General features: G+C 50.2%; 4 protein-coding genes across 4 annotated transcripts; 2 read left to right on the top strand and 2 right to left on the bottom strand.

Annotated features, from left to right (window-relative positions):
* Positions 1–622: 622 nt before the first annotated feature.
* On the bottom strand, positions 623–1,708 carry LAJ45_06445 (uncharacterized protein; the record flags this gene model as incomplete). Its single annotated transcript, XM_046116009.1, has 2 exons — positions 623–660; positions 718–1,708. 2 exons carry the CDS (start codon positions 1,706–1,708, stop codon positions 623–625), a joined length of 1,029 nt encoding a protein of 342 aa, XP_045970670.1.
* Positions 1,709–5,712: 4,004 nt separating this feature from the next.
* On the top strand, positions 5,713–6,562 carry LAJ45_06444 (uncharacterized protein; the record flags this gene model as incomplete). The annotated part of the gene is made up of 4 exons (XM_046116008.1): positions 5,713–5,766; positions 5,834–5,891; positions 5,944–6,326; positions 6,389–6,562. 4 exons carry the CDS (start codon positions 5,713–5,715, stop codon positions 6,560–6,562), a joined length of 669 nt encoding a protein of 222 aa, XP_045970669.1.
* A 989-nt stretch (positions 6,563–7,551) lies between these two features.
* On the bottom strand, positions 7,552–7,997 carry LAJ45_06443 (uncharacterized protein; the record flags this gene model as incomplete). The annotated part of the gene is made up of 3 exons (XM_046116007.1): positions 7,552–7,652; positions 7,719–7,732; positions 7,795–7,997. The coding sequence occupies 3 exons, from the start codon at positions 7,995–7,997 to the stop codon at positions 7,552–7,554; spliced, it is 318 nt and encodes a 105-aa protein (XP_045970668.1).
* A 1,749-nt stretch (positions 7,998–9,746) lies between these two features.
* Positions 9,747–12,651, top strand: LAJ45_06442 (uncharacterized protein; the record flags this gene model as incomplete). Its single annotated transcript, XM_046116006.1, has 2 exons — positions 9,747–10,032; positions 10,418–12,651. 2 exons carry the CDS (start codon positions 9,747–9,749, stop codon positions 12,649–12,651), a joined length of 2,520 nt encoding a protein of 839 aa, XP_045970667.1.
* Between the last annotated feature and the right edge of the window lie 716 nt (positions 12,652–13,367).

Below are 13,367 nucleotides of genomic sequence, written 5' to 3'. Positions count from 1 at the left end.
CAAAGTGGGGGGAAAAAATCAAAAATAAAGGGCCCGATTCCGGGATCGAACCGGAGACCTGTCACAATTGAGAAATAGAATTCCCGGGGGGCAACCCGAAGCGACAATCATACCACTAGACCAACCGGGCCATATGACATTCACTGTTTTATTAGTATTTAACGGCTAAACACTTTAGCTGTGACGCATCAAGTTAGGGTTGTGGCACGCTAGTAAACCTTGTCCTGCGACGACATGTCTGTGACAACTGCGAAAACTACGACAACTGCGATCGGAACTGCGATGGGAGACATTCAGATGTGAGAATACTGCAAGTTTGACAGTGACCGTTCGACCAATGGAAGATAAACCTTATTGTAGCACATTCACCAGTCAAAGAGAGCCTAGAAGTCCGGCCCCAGGAATTCGAATCACAGTTTAGCACTCATCAGCCAATTCTTTACAGCGAAAAACAATAACTATTATTACTATTACTATTTTTCCACTCCATACAAGTACACTCCCTCCCCCTCTCAGTCCCGTTGTCCGTCCCGTTGTTGCCCAGTTCACAAGTTTCCAAATACTACATGATCATACATCCATCATAAACAATTACATCCTCGTCCATTCCACAACCGCAGCTCTAAACGGGAACCGTCGTGGCACCGAGGGGGGTGTCAACTGAGGCTACATCAGCGCTAGTACCAGCGGTTTTCTTGAGATCAGCGGCAGCCCCACCAAGTTTCTTAACTGTCTCATCACGGGGGACAAAACCCGATGCCAAGCCAGAAACAGCATCCGCGCCGGTAACATCGCCCGTCGTGGGGGCCTTCGCATCCTTTGCGGGAGACTTGACATCTGTAGGAGAAGCAGTCACGCTATCCGCAGAAGGCACAAACTCAGAGCCCAAATCACTGCCAGTGACCGTTTCAGTGCCAGCCTTGGGTGCCTCCGTCTTGGGTGCCTCCGTCTCGCCGGAAGTGGCGCCCTTCGCGACACCGTTAACATCGTTGACCTTGTTGAGGTCGACCTTTCCAGTAATCTCGTCGGTGCACCCGGCGGCGTTGTGCGTCACGTCAAGGCCCTTCACACACTTCTTCTCCTCGCGTTTTGTGGGCGTATTAACACCCTCCAAAGTCTTCTTGACACCATCCACGGAAGGGACGTTGGCGTTTTCCCCAACATTGATGCCAGGAATAGGCTCCACAGGCGAGCGCTTGGAATTTCCGCTAGAGTGTGTAGCGGCACGGTTGATCTCATGAGTTATGCCTGCGTGATCAAGCGACGGAGGACCAGCGGAGCGCTTGCCGGTGAGACTGCCAGTGAGACTGCCAGTGAGACCAGTGGGATCGCTGCCAGTGATGCCGCCAGTGGGGTCGCTGCCAGTGATGCCGCCGGTGGGGTCGCTGCCGCCTAAGGGAGAGGTGTGACCACCTCCTTGGCGGGGATGAAGTTTCTTCGCCGGGCCAGCATCGCCCACCGCTGCGGCATCGGTTGCGTCAGCAAGGTGGTCAGGTTTTGCCTCTGGCTGCCCTACATCCCCCTGCAAGCCGGCATTGAGCTTGTCCGTGGTACCAGGTGCGAGTTTGTCAACAGGAGGACTACCGAGTGTAGGCGTGTTGCCGACGCCAGGAATACTACTGGCAGGAGGCACGGGGGCACCAAGGGCGCTGCTGGCGAGCATAAGGGAGAGGAAGAGGGTGGTGAGCTTCATGCCTGAGGTATGCATTGTGGATTAGGTATTAAGGTATTTTATAAAATAAAAAAAAAGTATTAACCCGTAAACAAGTAAATATGTTGTGTAGGGCAAGAGAGGTAATGTCGAAAGACTATGGTGATGCTGCTGCTGATGATGCTAGAAGAAGAGGTGGGATTGGGGGGCTTCTTTATACACCCAGTGAAGTCTCTTGCTTGCCCGGACTTGCAATTGGGGGCCCGCCTCTAGCCTGATGTGTGGGTGCAGTTCTACTTTTCCAAACTGAGCTATTGGCCCCGAGAGAGATGGAGGAGGAGGTGGTGGTGGTGGTGGAAGAAGAAAATAAAGTTGTGTGTATTGCACATCGCAATGAAATTCTTCTGTGCGCTACAGACGGCGATTGGAGGTGGTAGTCGTGGTGCTTCTCATTCACTCACTGCCTTGCCTGGGTGGCCGGATGCCAAGCAAAGTAGGAAAAGTAGCGCAAAACCAACGAATATGTAGAACATCTCAGAATATGTAGGACATCTCAGAGTACGTACTCTATGTGCCTAGAAGTATTCTATGTTCCGGGAGTAGAGACATACGGGCAGAAGAATACGTACAGTACTCCACGAGTCCTGAGATGATTCCTATTTTGCAGTTACTAGTAGCCCACGTAAAGCTCCAATCCTCAATTCAATTCACCTAGCAAATAACACTCACCTCCCCAATCCCCCCCAACATCTATCCTCACAATTCACACCAATTGCCCAGAGAAGAATACGGGCCTCCTGAAGATCTCCCGACCGACCGTCCGAGCCACCAAGACATCTCACCCCGAACAAATGCGGGGGGGGTTGTGGTGGTGACGAGGGCAAGAGGAGGCGTCCGTCTCGTCTCTCGGTGAATTGTTTAGTTTGTTTGATATTGACGAAACCTGAGCCCTGGCCCAGGCTCTTGGGCGCTGTCCGGTCCCAGGGCAATGTTTCTACGTCGTAGAGTAGATGGAGTGTAAACAATTCCAGATAGCTACTGTACCTTAGACAGAGTCTACTCTGGATGCAGTTGACGTTGTAGTACTGGTCTCTGTACGAAAGCAGCTATAAGAGAGCTATAAGATCGTCCCCCCGACCCGTCCCCCCGCCCAATTAGGACAACTACACTGTGAGTATCTCATCCCTGCTCTCGTGCAGCTGTTTGTCACACACACACAACCCGCCATGCCCAACTGGTAACGCAACCTCCGTCTTTATTGCAACATCATACGTACTCTAGGTACAAGTATTTCGCTGACGTTTTTGAACTGGGCCATTATTGCATACACCCAAAATCATGAGCTTGGCGTATTTTTGTATGGCATGCAACATCAGTCGCGTCCACAAACGTCAGAGAAATACGAGTACTCTCTAGAACCTTAGTAGGCTTGATATAATGATATCACTCAATCTTCATGAGCGCACATCGAAATTTCACAGACCGTTCCGTTGAGTACCATTGAATTAGAAAAGAACGCATAACAGCAATGAACACTTCCTTATGACGTCGACATACCGTGCTGAGGCTCCAACGTTACCGATTCCAATCCGTCGCTCTCCCCTTCATCTTCTTTTTCTCTTTCTCATTGGATTCCATGACTATCACTCAGGGGCGGACCGGGCAATCAAGAAAAGAGGAAAGAATACATACCAGATCCGGTGTTGTCTCCCTGAGATCTCAATGAACCCCTACCCCCCCCCCCCCCACATATGCATAACTCCGCAGTATTATACCAACAACCCTCCACCAAGCGACGTCAAAAGAAGCTTTGGTGCCTTGCGGGCTAGCCCACCCGGGCCTATCAATGGCTAATTACACTATTATCATTGGACGTTTCCAGGGTAACGCGAGTCCTGGAGTGTTGGGGCTTGAGTTGTCAGTTGTCATCCATCTCTAGAGCAGCATCTACGGGCTGGGTGAGACGTCTTGTCCTCCCCATGCATGCAGGCACGCAGTACGGAATAAACCGTCGGACGAAAGCGTACTGACACCGGCTACCACTGACTAGATTGGCGACTGATTCTGGTTGCTGTTGGCCAATGGAAACTTGTCAACGTCGAAATGGAGTTTGATCGCCCAAATAGGGGAAGCCGATTGAGACATGGGAATCTTGGCTATCATTTGAATTTGGTTGCCGCTCTTGATGTCGACGACTCCTTTGATCCCGACTACTACATGTACTTAGTTAGTGAACAGCAACTAGAAGGATCTATAAAGATGCAAAGTCCGGTAATAAGAATTTGTTTTGTATTGCAACACCGTTAATACCTGATTCAGACGATTCCAGATTGTCTCCCTGTGGCCGTTTTGAGTAAGATAAAACTTTGGGAAGATTGATAGACAATTATCTAACCCAAAGAGGCTGTCTGTGGCAAATTTGGCGGGTTATTGGCCTTTTTCAACATTAATTAGGAGGGTTGGACATTTTCTCGGAGTTGACTTTTCTATCCATAATTTTAAGAAACACATAGGCTTGGATGCTTTAAACAGTGTATGTCATGTGGTCACGATAGCCATGAAGGGTCTTTCAATCTACTATAAGATCTTCTGAGAAACCTGGATTTGACCCATCTCATGATATGAGGTGATAATTGCCGGATCCGATATATGTCGAAGAGATATCCATTTCCCGAGATTAACTAATTCGAACACTACGAGTTCACTCAAGCGAAACTCTAAGCTGCTAGCTATATCCACCGGGTGAAATAGCGGCCAGGTCAATTCAATCAATCGCAATAAACAAGAAAACGGTTTAATTCATTCATCTAGAATGAGTCTAGAAACAGTTTCCTTCTTTAAAAATCAGTTTGCTCTTTCAACCCCTCCGTTGAATGCTCCCTATCAACAGACTGTGTCCCTATACCAACTGAGGAGACTACAGAGACTCATGCGCAGCCCAGGACTATTCCACAAGATTTCTGGGGGTTGGTTTGGCTCCAGCCAGACACATCCAAGGAAGTGGCACCAATAACTGTCAAGGATGAAGAGGTTATATAGGTCTTTCTAGTCCTCGAGCGGGTTGCAAACCGCGCAATTACATGTTCCTTTCCCTTTATAATAAAACATCAGTCAACAACGATAAACATCGTCGGCCAGAATTGAGTGACTTACGTGAAGAGCTTAGTCAGATTATTAGAATCCAACGTCCTACCGGAAGCAGGAAGATATTTTCCTTGAGGAAACTAAACCGACATCGTTCCGATAACGTTCACACACTCATGGGGAGAAGGGGGAATGCAACAAACAAGCGATGGCCCGGCTCCTAACGGACAGCGATACAAGCCTACCGATCCGATTATAGCATTATCGACCGCCAAATACAATGGATTTTTGAAGCAAGTATGAGGACACTTTAATCGATCACGAACCCAGGGCCATATCCCAATTTACCGTTCCTAATCGGAAGATGGAAGCACGGTGCGGCCGAGAGACATTTTCGGTACTAGTATAAACGATGCTCCGATCAAGAAAGATCGATATGAGGACTTGTGGGGAATCGGGGGGGGGGGGGTGAGTTGCCCATTTATAATGGAATCAGATCACAATACATCAACGGAGAGGTAAAGAAGCCAAAGTGTCCAGAAAGGGCAATGGCCGTGCATGAAGCTTCTGTTTAGATGCGTTCTAAATGATTGGCCAGTTGACATGCATGCTTGTTTACAGATATCTATAACACAGTTGCTGTCAACAGGGATCACCACCTGCCTCTCGCTCACTCGCTCGCGCCCTGAGTGATTCCGTGTGACGCACCACGCTAGCTACATAGCCGGCCCCAGCCCGTTAAGCTCGGCTAAATGTGCCATTAAGCCGCAACCCCGGATTCACCTCACAGCAGATGTAGCTACAGTACTTTAGCATGTGAGAGCTCAGGCAGGCATCGAATCCACAACCTCAACCTTACAGTTGAATTCATAACCTTACAGTCGAATCCACAACATTATATACCTTACTATTGAACCTTACCTTATACAGAGACAATATTCACACCTGACCACCACCACCACAGGAATTACCACAAAATGGGCGATAAGGAAGCTCTGATGGATGCTCTCAAGCAATACAACGCTTGTGATGTGCGTTAGCTAGCTCTCCACTCATCCACACACACACACACACACCCGAAGTCCTAACACCCACCAGATATCCGACGCCCTCCTCAAGCTCAAAGTCCCCTACGCCGGCTTCCTCGTCGACATCCGTAAACCCCCCCCCCCCCGGCCCCTCCACACTGCCCCACTAACACCCGCTAGTACCCCGCACCTCCACCCCCGGCATCAACATCTCCGTCGCAACCACCGTCCTCTTCGCGCCCAAAGACACCACCGAGCCCAAGTGCTCCCTCCCCGCTGACACCCACTTTGCCGACTTCATCACTCCCTCCTGCACGGTAGTCGTCTCCCAGCCCCCCGACCAGCGGTGCGCCGTCGTCGGCGGCATCGTCGCAGAACGCATGTACCAGCTCGGGGCGCGCGCAATCATTGTGGACGGGCGGGTGCGCGATCTGGAGGAGCTGGGGAAGCGGGATGACCTGATGGTCTTTTCGAAGGGGGTTAGTACGGTTGGGGCGGGGGCGGAGGCGAGGGTGGTTGCGGTGGATGATGTGATTACGGTGCAGGGGGTGGATGTTGCTAGTGTATGTCCCCTCCATAGACCCAGTCCGGAGGTCTTTACTAATTTCTTATTATGCTCGTGTAGGGTGACATCGTCTTCGCCGATAGTAAGAACGGGGTAGTCATCATCCCCGCCGCACACCTCGTACAAGTAGTAGGGATGCTCCCGAAGATGGTAGCCGCAGACGCAAAGGCCATGGAGGATGTCCGCAGCGGTAAGAAGATTTATGATGCGTTCAAGAAGCACCGCGGGGGGTAGACAGAGGTAGAACTTAGTTTTATACCAATCCGATTTCCACTTCATGTGAGACTAAAAATAAATTGAATCACGAGTTATCACTCACTCCTTCGCTGAGCCCGACCAGATGACAAATCCTAAAAAAAAAAAAAAAAAGGACTGAAACTACGACTATTGAAGCCCGCTGTAGCCCTCAAAATCTAGCGGCCGCCCTCCTCCATCACGGTTCCATGGCTCAGTTGGTTAGCGCGTGGTGCTAATATCTCGACACTTCACAGTGTCTAAATGTTAACGCCAAGGTCGAGGGTTCGACCCCCTCTGGAACCATCAGATGTTGAAGATGATGGTGACGTGCTTGAACAAAGTACCCATCTCATCCGAGATTCTTTTCTTTTGCTTTGCGGGTGTCGGTTCTTTTGGCCGGTGGTGCTAATCCTTCAGGGTAAGGATTGTTTTATTTCTGTTGACCCTCAGATCTATCAGAGACCGGGCTGTGAAGTACGGAAGTCAGAAGTGGGTTTCTTGGTCCGTGCTTGCTGCAAAAATTCCTTTAAGGGCCAATAGGACTATCGGGTCACGGGGAACCCACTTTCGCAATAATTCTACCGGCCATTGTAGGTACAGGATCTGGTGACAGAGAAATTTAAGAATTGATCTTAGTCCAACTCTTTTTTAACTGTTACGTTTTACAAATACAGCCTCCACTTACATTCCATCCGCGTAAGATTGCAATGTCTACATGTCTTGTAGTTACTTAGATGTATTCAGATGGAAAAACAAAGTTGTTTATGTATGTACTTGGCCTATTTCAGGCCTCTCTAAGTCTTGTATTACGATTTTCTGTATGATAGTTTTGGATCTATCAATTAAAAAGTAAAGCGCTTCAACCGCGCGCTACTCCAAACCGAGTGACCACCCATGAGCCCACCTGCACCCATCACCACCCATCACCCGTCACATCACATCACCCCACCACCGACCGACCGGTAAGTACCCCTATGCACTCTACTCTACCTACGCACGCCAGGGGGGGGCACCCAAAACCAAACCAACTCCCACACGCGCCGATCGCGCTCTGAGACGACCAGAAACTTCGTTTTCTTCCTGATATCTATTCGCATCGCGACCAGCCGCTACGTCAGCCGCTGTCACGATTACACTCCGGATGAATACATACCTACTATACCTAGCCTACCTGCAGGGTTAGGGGTTGCTGGCTGTCACTGCTGCTGCGTGTGTTTGCCCCCCCAAACCCGGTTTTGTTTAGAAGCGAGACGAGACGAGACGAGACGGGCGTGGGTGATCGCCGCGGGTGGGAAATCGGGTTGGGTTCACAACATAGGGCCAATTTGCGAAAAATACGATCACCTTCCCCCGTTGCGCAGGAAAGAAATGAAAACGTGCGGCTTGACGGGTGTATCGGGCCTCGGCCAGTAGAGCGGTCATAGCTTTCCATTGACAATAGGAGCAGAGAGAGAGGGGGGGAAGAGTGAGGGAGTGAAGGGCGGAAAAGAGAGAGTGGAAATTTCTAGATCTGGTGGTGAACCGGTATGCTGGGCTCGATAGATTGCGGCGGGAGGTTCCTGCTACGTTTACACTCTAGTAGGGGGCAAATTTTTGTTTAAATTTTCACTCGGGAGGGAGGGATTGAGAGGGAGGGGGGTGGTGGTTGTGTCTTGGGCCTCCTTGTGTTTTGCAGCTCCTGTTTGTACTACTAGGTGCTGCGCTACTGGGTTTACCCATCGTTCTATGTGCTTACTGCCCAGAGTTTGATATTTGATATCACGGAGTTTATAGCAGGTTCCATGTAGGTACAGAATCCTTCTCTCGCGGTTGCGGCTTGGTAGCTAGGCAGTTAGAGTTGGTACTTAGGTATGTATATAGTTAGCTGGCGATCGCGCGGTCGCGAAATCGCATCGTATCGTATCGCCATCGTATCGTATCGTATCGTATCGTGGGGCAAGAAGGTCGCGTAGTATTCAGGAAGGAGCTCAGGAGGCTCAGGTACAGTACAGAAGACCGACAACGAAGCTTCAGAGCCCCACTTCACCCGCCGTCGAGGGTGGCAGGAGCGTGGCGCTAGCACTCAAAGGAGCCGAGTGTTTTCCTCTTTGGGGCGCCAAGGGGCAGGTATTGTGTTCGCATAGACGTCAGATGTCACGGCGCAGATAGGGCTAGGTAAGAGGGAGGGAGGGAGGGAGGGACTGCGGGGATGGTGAAGGAATGAACGAGACGGTAGATTTGTCATACATAGAGGTAGATGACAGTCGGCACATTGAACTGTGTGCCTGTCTGTGCATTTGCTTTTCTGATATGCTGGATGTAGAGAGCATGTAGAGTGGACAATAGAGGTATTAGAAGCCGGTGTATACCTACACTATGGGAAGCTCTCAAATTAATACCATGCAGAAATATAGGAGTTTAGGGGGAGTGGGAGCGGAGTAAACTAACTATGAACTCGTCGGAGACAGAGAGAGAAAGAACTTAGATTGGCCACTAGGATTCAACACAGGGCCACACGTCCTCGTTCTGAGTGGATGAAGACGAATAGAACAATGCCGATCGGAGAAGCTATCTGATCATCATCGGGGGTTAGGGGCAACAATCCGGTGCGTGCAGTAGCAGCAGATAGTCTAGCAGAATCTCAAAGAGGTCTGTTGTTTTACCAGTTGACAGGTGCAGAGGTTTTTTTTCCCTTTCACCCTGGGGCTTGGATGGTTTGTCAGGAAAGCAGCGACGCACTGGTAATACATAGCGCGACGGCACAAGTAGTTTAGTGGAGTGGGCGGGTAGTTTGGAGGAAGGAGGGAGGGTTGCAGACTTGCAGTAGTGTGTTTAACGCCCTCCCCCCCCCCCCCCCCCCCCCCGGTCCTCCCACCTTTCTTTCCACTCCTACAACACACACGACATCGTCTCAGCTACTTTCTCTTTCCTTCCATAACCCACTCACCCACCCCCCCTCCATAACAACCTTCGCCTTATCGCCCCCATCTTATATCCTTATTGACACGACTTTTTGCAACAGCATCCCACGGGGTATCCGCAAGTAGATATCCCCTATCTGCTTCCTTTTTCTGGGACAGCACAACTCCATATCACTTCTTGGTAAACCCAGCCTTACGATCAACCTCAACTTCGCACACCCCCCATCACCCATCTTGCTCCAATACCCAACAACTAAAGAGGGAAGTGAACATCACCAATCATGGCTTCCACGAGTCCACCAATATTCAACGTGGAGGATCTCGAAAATGCAGCAGCGGGAGTGGCTTCGCAGCGCCAACCACAGACAGGAGAGACGGCGGCGACGGCGACGCAACAGCCCCTGAGAACGTCGCAGAGCTTCCGGGTGGATGAAGGTTATAGCGGTGAGGAGACGCCCAGTGTGTACGAGGATCCGAACCAGAGAGAGGACTTGCGATCGATTAGAGAGAGTGCAGAGCTGAAGATTCCGGCTTGGGTGACAGGACTTGATGATGCGTTAAGAGAAGGTTTGTAAAAACACTTCCTTGCTCGATGCTTTTCTCTTCTTCTTCTACAGACTACATGCACTATTTCCTACAATACCACCGAGACTATCCTCCAATCCGTCAACATACTCGATGAATTCCCATCTTGGTTTGATGGCTCTTATCGCCGGTTGAAGGGTTGTTACCACTGTGTGTAACGGTTTGTTGTTGTGGTTTCAGTGGGGGGAAAGAGAAGGCTCTTTGACGGCCTGTCGCCTGTCGCCTGACATGTCCCCCTCCCCTCTTGTGGCACACATCTGCAATGACAGCTCATAATCATCTTTCACGAACTTGGTTTACTCAGCGATGCTTCTTTAGATTCGAATCACCTATTAGCTGTTCGTGATCGCTAATATCGGTCTTTTAGAATACGCTTATAAACTCGTCCGCACCCTACCGACATCCAACATCGCATCGCTGGTCGATAGATTGGTCCCAATTCTCCATCTCGACTTTATCCAACTGCTTCCTTCCGAGCTATCGCTTCAGATCCTATCGTACCTACCCGTGCGTTCGCTTCTCAATGCATCACTGGCTTCGCGCACATGGCGGCGATTCGCTATGGAGCCAAGGCTCTGGAGAGACCTGTATCACGGCGCCGGATGGGAGGAAAACAGCGCCGAAGTGCGACTGTTCGAGACCGAAATGCAGCAGCAGGTAGCGGCCAAACGGAAGGCCGAAGAGCAAAGAGACGAGGAAAAGAAACTTAGGGATCTAGCAAGGCGGAACATAGACCGATTTAGGTCGGGTCCCGGAAGCCAAGGTGAGAGCTCTACATCGGACTCGTCCGGTGGCCCTATGGATATCAGTGGGGATAGTTCCACCCAAGGAAGCTCTGGTGCATACGGCACTCCGAACCAGGATGCGGGATACTTTCCTTATATGGCCGATTCTTTAAGAACTATCCGCCAGTCATCGATGGCGGGAGTTTTTGGTGGCCCGAGTGCGGCAATGTCGGATGATGATGACATGTATCCAACCGGAATGAGTCGGCCTATAACATCACAGGCATATGAGGAGCCATCACTTCCGATCCACCCCACATTGACAATGCCTGGTTATAACCACCCCCGGCTGAATTGGGCGTTTCTCTACAAGAATCGTAAAAGACTTGAGGACAATTGGTTGCACAACCGATTCACAACATTCCAAATCCCCCATCCAAATTACCCTCATGAAGGTCATGCCGAATGTATCTACACCATTCAATACTCGCCCAATTTCCTCGTATCTGGGTCGCGTGACCGAACAGTTAGAATTTGGAACATGCGTACCCGGAGGTTAGTGGGGGAGCCATTGAAGGGTCATACCGGGAGTGTACTGTGTCTCCAGTTTGACGAAGAAGAGCAAGTTTTGGTCACTGGATCGTCAGATTCTAGTGTTATCATTTGGAAATTCCCCACTGGCGAAAGACTGAAAGTTATTGAGAAAGCTCATCAGGAATCTGTTCTTAACTTGAAGTTTTCAAAGAAATGGCTTGTGACATGTTCCAAGGACAAGTTAGTTAAGGTCTGGAATCGAGAGCAGCTAGAAACCACAAACAAGGACTATCCATGGGTATCAAAGGCCCTATGGGCCACCGGTACCAGCAACGCTGTCGATGTTCGGAGCCATCCGCACCACCCCGATAATATCGGCAACAATCAGCAAGCAGCCTGGGCGACTTGGACTGTCCAGGAGCCCTCCATGGGTTCTGGGCTCAATCTCCAAAACCCGTACAGCAGCAGTGATCCCAACCGCGCATTTGGCGCTAGCACTCGTGCGCCATCTAAAGGCGGCCCCAGAACTCTCCACCCATACACTGTGATCCAAAATCTCTCGGGCCACGCAGCCGCCGTAAATGCGATCCAACTACATGGCGACCAAATCGCATCAGCGTCTGGAGACCGTCTTATCAAGTTATGGAATCTCCGCACTGGAGCCTGTGAAAAGACCTTTGTTGGTCACACCAAAGGTATTGCATGCATCCAATTCGACGGCCGCACCATCGTCTCCGGCTCATCCGACCAAACCATCCGCGTCTTCGACTGCGACACCCAAGTCGAAATGGCCACTCTCCATGGCCACGGCGCCCTCGTCCGCACCGTGCAAGCCACAAGAAACAGGATTGTTTCCGGCTCCTACGACGAGACCGTCCGCATCTGGCACAAAGACCAAGAAGACCGCTGGTTTATCGGTGCCACCCTGCACCAGAGCCAGTGCCCCGCCGCTCTCCGCTCCGCTGCCGCCGCAGGCGCCGGAACACCCGCAAACGTGCCCGCTCAGATCGCCACGCTCTACCAGCAACAACAGCCCGCCGTGGTCCATATGCATCAGATCCAGCAGGTTGGGGACCAGGCAGGTCTTGCCGGTGCTGTCGCCGCCTCACAGCTGCTGCCGACGCACCACCACCACACTATGGTGGCGCGGCCGATACAGCCCCCGCAAGCTGCTCTTCCGCAGGGTCATGGCGGGAACTCGGGAACCCACAGGGTCTTCAAACTCCAGTTTGACGCTAGGTGGATCATTTGCTGTAGCCAGGACAGCAAGATCATAGGTTGGGACTATGCAGCAGATGAAGAGAGTGTCATGGAGGCCAGTCGCTTCTTCAAGGGCGGTTAATCGGCTGTGCCATGCGTTATGGTTATATTCGTGTTTGAATTATACCATAAACAAGAGAACTCCGGACACATACAAATTGGGCGGGTATGGCGTAGGGGATTGGGAGGGGGAGGGAGGCAGATTTTATTTTCTTTGCTTTCTACTTCTTGTGTAGTAGGGTAGTCAGTCAGGGCATGGTGCGTGTGGGTGTCATTTTGTTGTGGAGTGATGGAGTCCTTTTTTCTTTTTCCTTTTCCTCTTCTATTTCTGTTTCCGTTTCTGTCGTTTTTTCTTAAAAATTATTCTTTATTTTTTATATATCATATTTTTTATATTCATAGCGGTAGTCGCAGTGCAGTTCAGTTCAGTCGCTTGATATCAATTGCCTTGCTTAAGGGGACGGATTGGAGGGGGAGCTCTTGCCTTTATTATTCTTCAGTTCCGTTTTTTCTTTCTATGCATTGATTACGAGCTTCCAGGGCTGTTGTTGCTGTTTCTGTGTGAGCTGTGATGTTTATATTATTCAGAAGATCACGCTACGGACTTCTTCTTGTGTTGTACTACGGTGAGGAAAGAAAGAAAAAGAGAAAGAAAAGAGCGAAAGAAAGAAAGAAAGAAAGAATAGTAATACTTTGTGATGGAAAATCACCATGCGTTTTTTTCAATTTTTTTTTTTTCATTTTCCTTATATCTCGCGGTTTGCGGTTTGCAGTTTGTGGTTACGGTTTTGCTGTATT

The sequence above is a fragment of the Morchella importuna genome, assembly GCF_003444635.1.
Source record: "Morchella importuna strain M04M26 chromosome Unknown Morimp01GS019, whole genome shotgun sequence".
Classification (NCBI taxonomy): domain Eukaryota; kingdom Fungi; phylum Ascomycota; class Pezizomycetes; order Pezizales; family Morchellaceae; genus Morchella; species Morchella importuna.
This window is presented reverse-complemented; position numbering and strand designations above follow the sequence as displayed.